The 15,328-nt window shown below is 45.2% G+C and overlaps 1 protein-coding gene across 4 annotated transcripts in view; it reads right to left on the reverse strand.

The window, feature by feature from the left end:
* Positions 1-601: 601 nt before the first annotated feature.
* Positions 602-15,328, reverse strand: part of sgsm2 (small G protein signaling modulator 2) — a 61,265-nt gene continuing 46,538 nt past the window's right edge. The window contains exons 8-24 of one of the 4 annotated variants that reach the window (XM_084019648.1): positions 15,157-15,281; positions 14,991-15,058; positions 14,669-14,832; positions 14,308-14,440; positions 13,906-14,043; positions 10,313-10,484; positions 9,904-9,968; positions 9,506-9,651; positions 8,588-8,716; positions 8,313-8,495; positions 7,456-7,842; positions 6,633-6,757; positions 6,426-6,508; positions 6,070-6,179; positions 5,808-5,904; positions 5,058-5,225; positions 602-3,942 (exon numbers count right to left, since the gene is read on the reverse strand). In XM_084019648.1, the coding sequence (XP_083875774.1) occupies positions 3,854-3,942; positions 5,058-5,225; positions 5,808-5,904; positions 6,070-6,179; positions 6,426-6,508; positions 6,633-6,757; positions 7,456-7,842; positions 8,313-8,495; positions 8,588-8,716; positions 9,506-9,651; positions 9,904-9,968; positions 10,313-10,484; positions 13,906-14,043; positions 14,308-14,440; positions 14,669-14,832; positions 14,991-15,058; positions 15,157-15,281 (2,382 nt within the window). In that variant the 3' untranslated portion in view covers positions 602-3,853. Of the gene's footprint in view, positions 3,943-5,057; positions 5,226-5,807; positions 5,905-5,939; positions 5,958-6,042; positions 6,180-6,425; positions 6,509-6,632; positions 6,758-7,455; positions 7,843-8,312; positions 8,496-8,587; positions 8,717-9,505; positions 9,652-9,903; positions 9,969-10,312; positions 10,485-13,905; positions 14,044-14,307; positions 14,441-14,668; positions 14,833-14,990; positions 15,059-15,156; positions 15,282-15,328 lie in introns of those variants that run through there. The other 3 variants (XM_084019649.1, XM_084019650.1, XM_084019651.1) reach the window with 3 other exon arrangements.

The raw sequence follows: 15,328 nt of genomic DNA on the forward strand, positions 1-15,328 counted from the left end.
TAACAGGACTGTATTATTTATTGTTGATGTTTTTTTTATATTATATTGTCCACTGATTGTTGTGTTTGGCTGCACTGCAAATTGCTCCTCAGGGATATTAAAGATACCTTGAACCTTGACATCATGAACTCATATTTATTTCATGTGACTTTTTTTTTATAATACCACATTTATTTATATCAGGGGACTTTTTTTTTCATAATGCCACATTTATTTCACAGCTTTTTATTTTCACCTCTTACATTTAAATTAATGTGGCACCAGAACAGTACCGACTCTCGAATCGTATATACAGTGTATATATATATATATATATCATAGTATTGTATGTTACTGTCTGCTGAGAGAGGGACAGCTTTACTTTTTTACTATTAGTTATTTAAATAGCAACCTTGTGAACAAAGAGTTGCTTATGTACACATCCAACAGACATAGTGCATTAGCATTCATATGAGGTCAGGACTTTAGTCTGCAAGTTGTGGCCTTCAACGGGTCATTTCGTTGTTGCTAAAAGCAGCTGATGTCTTTGAAGAGAACCATTGCAAGCAGAGAAGGAACAAAACGCAGTCACAAAGCATGGAATAGAGAGAGAGCAACTATCTAATGAACAACCTCTTATTTAATAATACATTACATTCAAGGCAAATGATACATCCTTACCAATACATATTCAGCAATGCAATCACTGGCTCTCTAAATAAATAGAAATTTGAAATCTTGAAGTCAGTGCACAACATTGAGAAAGAACACTTAACAGTCAACATAGTGTAACATAGTCTGCACACATTCTGCATCTCTGCACAGTACACACCTCTAACTAGTGCTGCTAAAACCAACGTAAAAATAGATCCCAAAATAAGTTATATATATTTTTCTGACTGTCTTCATAGAAATATTGGGCTTTCGATTCGTATTTACAGCAATATAGACTTTGATGAATTTTTCTCAAACGACAGAAATTGCACAGTAGTTAAAGAATCCAAGATCACAATTTTCAAAAATATTTTACACACATAGTAAACAGTCACTCTTCAAGATGCAGTATGAAATTGCACATTGTCGTCATGCCACAGAGGGGGCTGTTTCAAGGCTTTGGTACACAATGTCCTGATTGGAAGAAAAGGCTCTGCTGCTGGCCCCAGTTGCCCCCGGCGACCCTCCTCCATTGCCGGGGTGGCAGGGCGGTGGAGGGGGCTGTGGCCACACCGCCCCTTGGGACCGAGCTAGCGATTCAGAGAGCCGGATGACTACAGTACACTTCGGGATTGGGGAAGACTCTTGGCACTCGAATCACAGGTGCAGGTCCGTGCGGGATGACCAATCATATGCAGCCGTGTTGGACATTTTGGAGGAGGGAGGAGATAAAGGGTGACACTGACGAGGGGGGATTGGAAACAGTATAAAAGAGTCCCTTCAGATATGAACACAAACGTACTCTGTGCTGTTACTGTAAAGCCCAAACCAACCCGAATACTGATTCACTGAACACTGGAGTCCGTTTGGCTTCTTCTCAGACCACACGTTTGTTATTCAGACCAAGCGTGTTTCTATTTCAGAGGCAGGAGGAGAATCAGCTTCCACCTGGAAGATTGCAACCACTTTTCTGAACAGCGTTGAATGCAATGCTGAATGCATGAAGTCTTCATGGCACCTTCACCATGTTTGTCTCTGGTTCTGAAGGAAAACACATGTTCACGTGGAGGAACGGTTATATTTATATTGTTTTTCTATTGTCAACAAATCCTCGTCAAATACTGATGGTTAGTCAGTGTGAGTTGGGAGTGAGAATCCGATCCCCTCTCCTGGGAAGTAAACCTTCAGGATCCGGGTATTTTAAGTGTCTGTTTAACACCTTTAACATGTGCTTTTAAGCGGATTTGCTCTCGGACCACATGATCTATCCATAATAATATCAGAAACATGTAATAAGTGCTTTTATGATGAATAAGTCTGTTTAAAAAAAAAACTAAACTAATTTATGGCGCGTACTCCACGGACAAGGGTGACAGATATTGTAAGCAAGGCTTTTAAAATGCTGCTGCAAGTACTAATTACAGCATCTAATGTTTATTATTCCACCACTTAAAATAGTCCCCAACAAATTCACTTTTTTACCCTAGTTTGCTTTAAGTTTGCTAAAACCTATAGTGGCCAGCAGTTTTAGGAATGTTTTTAAATAAAAGGCGACCTAAAATGAATGTATTTCAGACCTGAGCATGAGGATGATGCCACAGAAAGATGTTTGGTGTTGGGATTTGTTGACAATAACAAAAAATCTTAAAAATGTTTTTCCTAATTTTTAAATTAATATCCACCTTTAGATACAGGCCAGTATAATAAATGTGCTACTTTGCTTCCATTCTCAATTCATGTCTCATTTTCTTATAGCCTCTTTCTCTCAGCCAGCTGTGTCATCTTCTTCTTACCAGCCGAACATCTATAAAGCTCAACGTATGGGGCAGTTTAACTTGTCAAATCTGACCTTCAGTCAGTGTGTTTCTGTCTGTGTCCTTGGAAACCTTGCAGGAGTTAACCAAAACAGGTCCGTGTACCATCTGAGAAATCTTTAATTTGCCACCAACTCATTACAATTTAAGATTATTTAAAATTATGTTTTCAAGTTGCACATTTGTACTTCCCAACATAATGGTGGAAAAGGTGCTGGGTAATACTTATACTAACTAAAACTAGATGTTTTGCTTAAAAACTGTGAAGATATGTATTCCAAAACATCATTTTTAAAAAGCTGAGTAATATATGTGTAATCATAGCATTTCTCCTCCGGTCACTAATCGGCCCACATTCCCAGAGACAATGCCAAAGCCGTGACCTCAACACACCCCGGTTGTTGCTCCCGTCCTGCACAAAACCCACGGAGCGACAATAGAGATGCTGGTTTCCTACTGGAGTCAGAAGGAACGCCTGTGTGCTTTTGTCTTCACTGTTGTGCTCTGCTGCGATGTTTCTTTAGGATTAAAACATGCATCACGCATTCTCGAGAAAGATGGCTGCAATTCATCCAGAGTTTCCCAACAGCTGGGCCTCCGGTGGCGCCTCCGGCCCCCCCGTCAACTCTGTTGTGAGGCCTTCACAGGCACCATGAGGCACATCCTCACAGAGCACCAGAGTACCTTGGGCTGTTACTGAGAAAGGCAACATTTGTTGATAATTAATGGGAAAAAAAAATCTGTGAGGGGGGGGGGGGGGGACACACACGCTTGCTTACTGTAGAAAACACTCATGAAAAGGTAGTTGGCACAGTCCATTTGGTCACTTCTTCGTGGCTAAGTCTTCTGCTCCTCTGACGATATTGTGTGTAAATCACTCGCCACTCTCCGTGGCCTCCGCTGGACTCACACAGAGGACTCTGTCAAAGCCGTCCTGACAAGCATCCGACATGTTCAGAGTAAGGAGAAGGGTGACACTCTAGAAAACTGTAATATTGACAGAGCTGATGGTGTGTGTGTATGTGTGTGTGTGTGTGTGTGTGTGTGTGTGTGTGTGTGTGTGTGTGTTGTCATCATGCACGCCGCACACAAGCTCTGAAGGACTGAGGAGACTCAAGAATGTGTTCACAGTGTGATCAAACTCACAAGCATGCAGACAAATCCACATGTCCGAACAGACACCATGGGCATTCCATGTGAAGGTAAATGTAAACAGATCGGGGCCGAGCTCCGGAGCCGGGTCACCCCAGCAGCGCTCTCCCAAAACCTTCATCTGGGCAGGAAGGAGACCGGGACTCCTCGGACCTTCTCTGATAGAACGAGCGGAGGAGCTGAGAGTCCTGTAGCTGGACACTCTCCCTCTGCATCCTCCCATTCCTCCTTCTCCTCCTCCTCCTCCTCTTCGGTCACTTGTTATCCATCAGAGACTGGACTTTGTGCACTAGCTCACGTGCTACCTTCAAGATATGTTGGACATCATGACGTTCAGCCATCTCTGTGGATCAGATACACCGTTAGAGAGGATACGCTTCACATATCACCTGCATGAAAAACCTTCTATAATGGATATGCAGCACACTATGTTGGTCCTTCGGAACTGCTCCTGCCTCTTTTCCAAGTCCTTGTCCTTTTTGCTGCCTAATGTTTAAAGGAAAGTCTTGTATTGGGGCATGCCTTCCTGCAGGTTTGAGTAGGCGAGCTTCCTCACAGCCCTACCAGGTGAGCTCCTCACCTTCCTGCTGGTCAAGTTTGCACCATTAATCCATTACTTCTAGTTTACGATTTCAACCTTTTAGCATAATGTTATGCTCACTATTTGAACCATTATGACACTATACTTTATTACTTTTTTTATGTCACACTATTCTGTGCCTTTTTTAATGACATTTTTATAGCGTAGTATATTATGACGATTTATTGAATACTATTCTTGAGTTATTATTTTTGATGACATGGTATGACTTTTCTGACAAAATATATCATAACAACTTAACTTTTGTTATTTGTACCATGTTAAACATACAAATCATGGTACAAATCCCCCCCAGTTGTGAATAATTGAGCTACAAAAAGTTGTGTATTTTATGAATTATTATTCATATAAAATGGCACAATACTGTGAATGCAAATCAGTAAATTAACAGGCAGCTTTAGTGAGGAAGCACAAATTAATCTCTTAATTGAATCAAGCTATGGTCTACATTCTGAAAATCAGTTGAGCCTCTGAGACAGATTTGAAAAAAGCATCCCCCCTTCCAACTAAACCCCTCCCCTCAGTGTTCCACGATTCGACGAGGCAGAAGTAGGAGGGGACGAGGCGGGATGACGAGGAGCAGGGGAGACGAGGGTATTGGATGGAGGGTATGAGCCAATGGGAGCCTTCCGGAGCAATGGCTCCTATTGGTCAATTTCTATGCAGGCCTATGGCTGATAGACTGAATGGATTTTTTTTTTATTCCAAATCGTAGACCATAGCTTTAACATACTGAAATAGAAGATTTGATCCAGCCTGTCCCAAATTTTACTGCATAATATAACACAACGACATGCAGGATGGCAGGATATTGAGGAAAAAGCAATCCAGTTACACTACATGTGAACGTCTCTTACCATTGAAGAACTTGATAATGTCAGTAAAGTCCATGTTGTTGTCCATGATAATCTCCCGGTAAACTGTGACCAGGGCCAAGGCCAGGAAGAGGACAAAGTGCTGCGAGGAAATCCTGTGAGCCACCCAGATCACCTCCCACACAGCGAACACGTCCTCGTACAGCAGCTCTGCTCACACACACACACCGTTTCATAGACGCCATATTTTACAGGTTTACATGACCTTGAACAACAATATTGTCGGATGGTTCCAGTAGATTTGGTGCAGCGGGGAGAGGAAGAGAAGCGTCACAAAGAGGTTAAATCTGTAACATCTTCAGCACGTCATGTTGCCATGGTTTCACCTCGGCTGAAAGGGCACCTACTGATGTACACACGCAGCCATTTACTGTAATCACTTCCTGGAATGGTAGTAATAACACACTCTTTAATTCATTTAGTGTATTATAATAATTTTTGTATTATAATTAGTGATGCATTTATGAAGAAGAATCAATAACGGCAGGGAAAAGTGACTCCAGCTGTCAAATAAATAGAATAAAAAATACATTTATTTCCCTCAGATGAGAAATACTCAAATGAGTTACAAGTACCTCAAATTTGCACTTAAGTACCCTACTTGCGTAAATGTACTGGTGAACTGCCAGGACAATCTAGACTAGCACGACCAGGACAGGAAACCCTGCCAGCTTCCCCCCTGCAGACTGCTAAATGTTAGTGGTCAGTGGGAGCAAAGGGTATGTTGTTCACCTCTCTTGAAGTCAAGCAGGAACCATCGATAACAGAAGTAGAAGTGAGTGTAGTCTCCGTTCTGCTGCATGAGTTCAAACAGCTCCGAGTCCAGAATCTGACATCAGAGTAAGAGCAGAGAGGGCATCAGTGGGGTTTACTTAAAGGTCACTCTCCTTCACTCGCTCTCTCTCTCTCTCTCTCTCTCTCTCTCTCTCTCTCTCACACACACACACACACACACACAAACACACACACACACACACACACAGTTATCGGTCACCTGGATCAGTGACCTCATGTTGGCAAAGTGCGTGTCCATGGCTCCTCCGTTAGGGAAGTTCTGACTCATCCTCTTCATGAGCTGCGTGAAGCAGCTGTAGGCAAGGCATTCTGACACACACACACACACACACACACACACACACACACACACACACACACACACACACACACACACACACACACACACACAGGAAGAACACATCGTCATGGAGCCAGGACCGCTCTTCAAACCTCTCACAATCAGCAACCAATCATACCTCCCTACAATTTGATCACCGCTACTTCCATCTGTACCATTTGCAACAATAATAACAGTCAGGACGTGTGAAGTATTTGCTGAATCTTCATTCTCACCGTCATCCAGGATGACCATGAGCGGGGCCAGCAGGTCACACATGCCCTGGACGTAGCCGATCTCCAGATGCTCCCACACATAGCTGCAGGCAAGACGGAGGCACGGCAAGACAAAGGAGCTTTCAACTCTTCAGATGTAATGGACTGTTTACACTCTCTGGACTCAGTACACAATAACTAATTTAATAACTAAATACGTGCACATACCTGCACATGATGTTGCGTAGTTTCTCCAGGTTGGCTGTGGTGAAGTAGTAATAGTTGCGGTCGCAGCGCTGCACGTCTTTGTCTATCCTGTGGAGGTTGAGTGCGACTGTGTCCAGCAGCTCGATCTGCACAAAGGAGACAGCGGGGCGTCACGCATCAACAGTTTCACAAGTGGTTTGTACAAGTGATTTGGGAGAAGTTGCTGCATTCGAAACGAACACAATGTACGAGTGGTCCAGAAGTGTTGAAGTCGTCCCTGACGCTGCTGTCATCGATGGCCTTGCTGTGGCCGGATGGTTTTCATATTCAACCACTTTATTTCAGCGACAGAACAATGTCATTAACGGCACTTTCTTTCCCCATTCCTTGGCTCTAGCAGGTCACCCAAATTGATGCTGACACTGTTGAACACTATAGATTTTCTTTTATGGATCTTATTTTTATTCTTTGGCACCATTTCCATGAAAGAACACTTCCGGAGAAACGAGGCAGGACATGCAGCCTTATATGGGATAATTAAGGCGTTAATTATGCTAGTTTACGCTCGTGAACGTGCACTAATTTATGCGCAGTTGGCATTTTTTATGTGTACGCAGTCATCTGACATTTGGAGCGTTTGTTGAATCTGATGAGGAACACTGTCCAAAATAAAGCAAGTGTTAAGATAAGAATAGAAAAACGCTCTTGCATTGGGCAAGTGTAAAAATAAATGACAGTTTTTGGTCTCTCTTTGGTATTTTGATGAGTGACCTCAGTCTGTTAGTGTGCCATTAAGTCACAGATTAAATAAACAGCATTTAAACAGACAGACTGACGTACTAACCGTGTAGGAGGAGAGCGATGGCGATATAGCCTCCGCGGCTGTTCCACTGGTCGCCAGTTTGTCCAGCTGACTGCACAGCCTGTCTTCAGTCAGAGGACCCATGCAACCCCCCAGCCCACCCGAAGTCCTGCCCTCCTCCCCGCCACCCCCTTCTTCCTCCGTGCTCTGACCGTCGTCGATGCTGGACAGGATCTGGGAATGGGCAGAGGTCACCGAGTAGTTTCTGGAGGAGGGGAGACCCGAGTCCGGGGAGTCAAACTCCACCAGAGGTCTTTCCTCTGGAGGGAGGGCTGCAGCAGGAACCAGGGTGGTCATGGTGGGGGTACTGTCCTCTCCACTGGGGGTCTCCTGGCTCCCATTATCTGGCTCATCCACCGACATGAACACCTGAAGAGGAAGGCAACTTTAGATGTGATGGAGGTCTGTGTGGGATCATTCATCAGACGGCTCATTACGAGTTCTCAGTCAGCTTCACTGTCTGTTACAGCTCAGCCTCCCCTCATTACAGACCCTTTATACTCTCTGCCAGTCTGACGTTGTCTAATATGATGGATGGTATAGTTCTTGAATGTGGTTGTTTGCCCAGTTTTGAAACCAGCCTTGTTTATTTGTGGGATTTGTGGGATGATGTCATTGTAATGACATCATCCCGTTCACTTACTCAGACTTGTCACCGTCAGAATTATTTCCATGGGCTGAGTAGAACTGAACTGGCTGAAGTTGTACAGTTGCATTATGGGTTGTTGTTTGTTGTTTATGTGAAGGCACAGTGTGTAAAGAGGACAGTAGGCTGTAAAATGACTCTTTATTGCTTCGTCTAACAACAGTTGGATGGATGCCATGTTGTGTGACGTCACCTCGTTGCTGAGAGTGGAGTCTCTGTGAACGAGTCGCAGGACGTGACTGTCGATGCTGCTGCCCGACGAGAGCTTGGCAAAGATTGCCGACTGCATCTCCTTCTCCCTCTGCTTGACGATCACCTCGCAGGCCTTCCACTCCCGCATCACCTGCTGGTAGCGCTCAGAGATCTTCGCATCGATCTTCACAGGAGAAAATTTGTTTTTTCAAATTAAGAGACTAATTAAGAGTGTGTGTCTGTGTGTGTGTGTGTGTGTGTGTGTGTGTGTTGTACCTGACTCATGTCCTTCTTGCCCATGCCAAACTTGTAATGTCCCAGCAGGAAAGGCCAGACCTCCTTCCTGATGTCATGCTGCACTCCACCATAATAAACCAGCCTCAGCAGCTCCAGCTCTTTATAGTTCTACACACACACACACACACACACACACACACACACACACACACACGCACACAATAGGAAAATAAAGCAAAAGAAGAAGAGCGATGACATGAAGAAGAAGCTTGCTGTGAGTGGTGAGATGATGAAGAGGGAGAGGAAGTGCATCAATAATGGAGGGAGAGAAAGAGTGATTGCGAGCCCATTGGGTGGAAGACATAGATGAGAGCAGAAGATAAAGGACAAAGATATGAATAGAGTGTAAATTAGTCGTGAGGACTCCGTTGGAGCGGCGGCTCTAATAGCTACGACGGTAGCACACTGCACTCCGGAATGAGACTGAAGCTCATTAAATTTCCATTAGAGTGAAGGAGGGATGTGGAGACGGCAGGTGAGCTACATGGTTCCTGACTCCCGGTTAATATGCAACCACTGCAAAGGAGGAAACGCTAGATATGAATTAAGGAGACAGGTTTATCTGAGAGGCAACTGAAGCTCATCTCCCATTATGAAACTGTATGAGACTTGCACCCACACAGCACAGCATAACCGTGATTTATCCAAAGGGCTTGATCAATACCAATGGCTCAATTGATGACTTGGCAATCACATTGCTGTGATTTCTGGCTCCTCATCCCCCTCGGTCTGCAGCTGAACAGGCGAAGGGACGTCAAATGGTGCAGGGAGAAGATTAAGATTCTTGTTATATTGTCGTAACTCCTGCTGCTTGGTGGCAGAGGTCGAATCACGCCATGATTTGTCTCTCAGCCTCTCTGTGCTTTACCCACAAACCTCTCCCTGCTCTGTACCCACCTTGCAGTCTTTCTGGTACTTGCTCCACACCTCCTTGCTGAGGCCCCCGGACGCCTCGCAGGGTTTGTCTGGAGGGACAATGTTGTGGTTGACCAGAGCTGACAGGTGGGTCCGCACGGTGGACAGGTGTCGGCAGTAGGCCAGCCCTGATGGACACGGACAGACACACACAGCTGAGACCAAGTATTGGTGACGTCCATGTGGAGATCCAAAAATCAGTAAACCAGTAAAGTACAAACATACTTAGAATAGGGAATGCAAAAATCTGCGTGATGCAAATAAACCAGCAAACATGTCACCTATTAAGGTCACAAACGTCTAAAAAATGTAAATATCTTTCTAAATTGATCGTAAATGTAAAAATTGTCACACTTCACAATGTTATACAGCTTACTTACATCCATAAAAGGCTCTGGAGACTATCTGCCTCTTCATGTTCTGGCAGAGCATCTTCAGAGGAACACTAGTGGAAAAGAAAAGAAATGCACAATAAACCAAAAAAACAAAACGCAGAGACCAAAGTTTGACAAAGAAAAACATCAGAGCCACTGTGAAACTGTCAAACTAGGCAGCGATGATCTAATATGAATCAGGATTCTGTCACTACGTCGCCCATCTTTCTCCTCAACGTTTTTTCAGAAGAACCTTTAAGCAAATAGCACTTAAAGGAGGCACAGATTACCTGTCTCGTGTACTTCTGTCAGGATATAGTGACTGATTGAGCAAATGTGACAAAAACAGATTTCTATTTGCGTTACAACGGTGAATTAACATGCAACGGGATGTCCGTTTTATTCAAGGACGTACGTGTGAATGTCTGATGCGTTGTGTATGCAGGTGCAGCCGGCCGGGTAGCCGAAGGACAGGTTGCTGCCAGCTGTGGAGCAGGACTGGCACAGCGGCTCGTGAGCGGTCACCTCGGCCTGTTGCCACGATGACGGGCTGCTGAAGCCCTGAATCTCCATCATCTCCCCGTGGTCTAAAGCACACAGAAGGAGAGTGAGAAGACAGAGAGAGGTCTCAGTGTTCTGAGACTGAATGGACGCTGCTGTTTTCATGTTCTACACCCTCTTTTCTTATTTCAAAGTCCACCTCACACTAGCTATGTTCTAAGTGTCTTACATATTATGACATAGGCCCCTCAGCTCAACCATAAACACAACTTCCCATACGTTGCTCTCCGATATTCATGACATCAAGATGATGAGTAGGTGGATGGAAGTTTTACACTCATGTTAAATGTGAGAGCTGGAAAAACAAGCGCAGAGAGGAAACCAAAGGTGGAGAGGGGATAGTCCAAGAGAGACAGGCAGAGAGAGGATGCAGGGAAGCCATGCTGGTTCAGTTCATTCAGAGGGGGAGGCAGAGGAGACAGCTCAGGGAGAGAGGAGGAAGTAGCAGAGGAAGAGGAGAGGAAGTGAAGGGAGCTGGTAGAGGAGGAGACAGAGACGAGGCTGACACTCGGGCCATGCAGAATGCATAAAGCCAGAACAAGACAAGAGACACCAAAAGAAAATCATCTCGTAAACAACGACAAACAAATGGACACCAGTAAAAGGGCACACAGAGGGGAGGAAAAAAATCATAAAAACGTCAACATTAAATAAATGCTCTTCACCTTAATTCTTCAGGTTGGAGCTGATGACCTGTCATAAATATGAAGCTGACGCTTTGGTCGTTCAAAATAAAACCCAAAAAAACAAATAATATTAAGAACGGAAAAAAAAGCGAACAGAAAAAATGCTGGAGCGAGACCGACATCTGGCCTCCCCCCCTTTTTATTTTGGGACTAGACGTGATCAACAACTGTTTTTTTTGGGGGCTCAGTAACGCAACCCCGCTCACACGAGCGCTCCACGTCTCTACTACTGCGGAACCCCACAGGACCGTGATGAGGGGGTGGAGGAGGGGCGAGGGGGGCGGGAGGAGGGGGGCAGGGTTAGTGAAGAATTACAGTGAACAGCATCGCAGCGAATGACTGCACAAACAGAGGAGAAACAACTCAAGAGGAGAGAGAGAGAGAGAAATCAAAAGAAACAGGGGAGGAGACTGTGAAAGGATTTTCAATCACAAATACACAGAAACACATAGTCGTTCTTTAAAAAAAAAAAAAATGAAATGGGTGCATATCCCCCCCATGCAAAAGTCAGTCAGGCATGTTGCAAGTGAGAAATGAAAAGACAAAAAAACGGAATTAAGTCAAATTAAAGGAGTGCAAAATTACAAACAAAACAAAACAAAACGAAGCAAATTATCAAAGCGATTCTTGGCCACGGCAGCGTGAACCCAAAAGTGTCGAGGCATGCTTCCAGAGCTATATACCCTTTTAGAACTACAGGGTGGTCGGCGCTCCAAATCCCAGAATGCAAAGCGGCCGGATAAAGCCTCGGCCTATAGGAGGAGACCTGGGGAGATGTGACTCAGTGCAACAGTGATGGGATCAGTACGTCTGATTGGCAGCACGTTCTGCACGTCTGAGTGTGTTTCCAGTGTGCGTATCACGGGCGTGCGTAAGGATGGTTGCCACGCCAAGTGGATTAAACCGTGTCGTTAAGGGGTGGGAAGAAAGAGAGAGAGAGAGAGAGAGAGAGAGAGAGAGAGAGAGAGCGAGAGAGCGAGAGAGAGAGAGAGTGACATTAAGCAGGAAGCGTGTTAACGGCTGCTGTGGCTTTAACTGGATATCTGATCATATCTGTGACAAATGCACCAGGTGTTATTGTGGAAGTTATTGTTCTTACTTCCAGCCGTCCTTTACGGCAAATGCAGCCAACGGAAATGTATGATATTGTTGGGTATTATATTCATGGCTACTAGAGATGATCCTACATCGTCTGGCTGCTTACTGACAGGCTGTATGATGAAGACCCTCCTCTTCAGGTCCTCCTCCATCAGACACTCGGGACCTCGGAAGCATCGCTACATCACCGTTTATGTCACCGGAGTTACGCGTGCAGCCCCGGGGACTACGCTGACAGCTCACTGCTACTCTTTGAATGTGACATTTGGGTTTGATGACACCTTTATAGACAGAACAATGTGAGCGCTGGTTGATCAACGAGGGCAATCATGCTGCAGCAGCCCAAAACATTTCCATTAGCAGAAACGCGCTGCAGCTTCAGGAACAATGCCGGCACATTATTCTTTCCTGTTTTTTACATTTGACCCAAAACAATACAAACGTAATGGCATGTGGTTACAGTGAACCATAGCAAGCAGATATTCTAGTGCTACATGGAAACACAACGTCGTTTCACCGTATAATCTATTGTCAAACAGTTACCGAACACACTCGACAAGCAGTAAAACCCTTTCCTATATGCTCTGATTTGGTCTCCACCAACTATTGAAAAACATATCTGACTTTTTCGGCTGCCTGCTGTTTGGTGCTGAGTAAGTAGCATACGGTGGGTTTAACTCATCTTAACTTTTTAGAGGAAAACCACTGCGGCAGGAAACAAAGCTGATGCGAAAACAATACAACAAACAATCAATCAGCTAAAAGCTTTGAACGACATCCGTTTCAAACCGTATTTCTTACAAATCACTTTCATTACGGCAGAGGACAAACAGATAGGAGGTAACTTTCCCATCTACACTTTACTCAAAGAAAAAAACTCAATCATCTCAGCTGTCTGGCTTCTTTTGTTTTCATTTTGTCAGATTTAACGTGTTCATAATGTATTAATGGTGATTTAATTGCCATTGTCATTTCTTTATTGCTCTTTCAATATGGCTTCTATATGAAGTGCATAAGTATGACATCAGACATCATGGAAAAGGCCCAATGAAACAGAGTTTAGAGCAACTTTAGCTTCCGTTACAGTTTCAAATGTTTGAAGACTCAAGAATCTGACTTGCTTTTGCAACCAGAGGTGTCGCCCCCTGGTGGCCAGCAGTAGGCAAGTTCAAGGCACTTCAGCCCTGGCTTCACTTTTCAGAACCGGATGTTGGCGCCTGGTAGTTCAGTATCATTTCACTCTAAGCCTACCCATCTTTTAGATTTGGTTTAAATGTAACTGTACACCATTCAAATATTGTGAAATAGACACTCTTTCTGACGTTTTACTGGGACTTTAAAGCAACTTTGCATTTCAGTTTCACGTTGATCAACCTGACCGTCCCCTTGTCCTCGTTAGCTCAGTCAACCTCGGCCTCCTCCACACTGTTGGGCTCAGCCTCAGGAAGCACACACACACACACACACACACACACACACACACACACACACACACACACACACACACACACACACACACACAGGCAGACGAAGCTGGGGGGGTAGGAGGGCCTGAGGGGGGCATGACGGGTGATATGCAGGGGGAGGGGGGGCGCATCTGAAAGCGGGTGAGGTCTCAAGAGTGGGGGTGGGGGTAGGGTGGGTGTGTTAAGGTGATAAAAACCTTTCATGACATTAGGGTCTGTGAGGTTCCGCGAGCAGATCATTGAGATCATAGCATGGAGCCTATCTTCCTCTTCCTCGTCATCGTCCAGCGACGGAGCGCGGCTGCCCGTGGTGTGGTGGTAGTTTATAGTGACTGCTTGCACCAGTGGGACAACAGAGAACACAGTTAGAACAGTGGCACCCAACAGACCTCGGGAGGAGCATTGTGGGTAAGACACCACACCACACCCGTACTTTGCAAACACATCACGGAAAGTCAAGATTCAAGCAGATTATACTGTAATTGTAAAAACTGTAAAAAAAAAAAAAAAAAAAAGCAATCACAGAGAAGACTGTAAATAGGAGGAAGATTGCACATCTGCTCCCATTCTGTGCACAACAAAGTGAACATGTTACTTACTGGCGTCGGAACGGTATCCCGGGTAGACGATGCGAAACACATAGTCAGCAGCCGTCTCCTCCTCGCCGTTCCCGTCCTGGTCGATGAGCCTGGCAGCGCTGCTCCTCTTCCTCAGTTTAGGGAACACCTTTCCCTGAGGAACACAAACAGATGTGTTCAAGTTTACAAACCACCCGAAGGCTTCCGCTGCGTTCAACAAGCCACATCGTTTTAAAGAGACAACACGCTCATGAATCTGGTATTTTAGTAGGCGAGTTATTGTTGTAAAGTTTACACTATTGTCAGTATCCACAATCTAGTCCACACTTATAACTAACTACCGTACTTTCTGCAAATATATACGGTAAGTAGATACACTTACCTTGCCTTTCTGGGACCAGAGGGGCGGCTCCAGCTGACCCCGTGGTAAAAGGCCTGTTTCCAGACAGGAGAGGAAGGCGAGCAGGTGACCACCGGGGGGGAAGTGGAGAGGCGGCCGCTGGATTCCATCCTGACTGACCAGGACCAGGGTACCACCGCAGTCAGCTTGAATACCACGGGGAAAAACACCACAGTTTATCAACCACTTCATGACAACATGCTCTTGATATATGGTGAGTGGCGCAGCGTGACCTGACTGTGTGCACGAGGAGGATGAGTGACTAGTGACTGAGGCATTATGGGAAAGCAGCAGATATACTCACGCCGTTGGTGACAGTGGATACAGACGATTTGGCGCAGAGGGACGGTCAGCGCGTAGTCCCAATAGATACTGACAGGGAAGGCAACACGAGGTTATTATAGCAAAAACTACAATAAAACTAACTGAAAATGTGTTGAATTAGATGTAAAAATAGAGCGTTGGGCCACCTCTTCTCCAGGTCACAGTCTCCCAGCGTGCCGTTGATGAGCTGGTTGGGGGTCCACTTCAGGGTGAGGTTATCCCCGGCCTGGTGGAGAGACAAGTAGCCCCGCAACACCTCCATGTCCTTCTTCTGCCGTGGGAGGAGGGAGAGGAAGAGGATAAGAGGAAGGAGCACAA

This window comes from Eutrigla gurnardus (assembly GCF_963514095.1).
Source record: "Eutrigla gurnardus genome assembly, chromosome: 10".
NCBI classification, from domain to species: domain Eukaryota; kingdom Metazoa; phylum Chordata; class Actinopteri; order Perciformes; family Triglidae; genus Eutrigla; species Eutrigla gurnardus.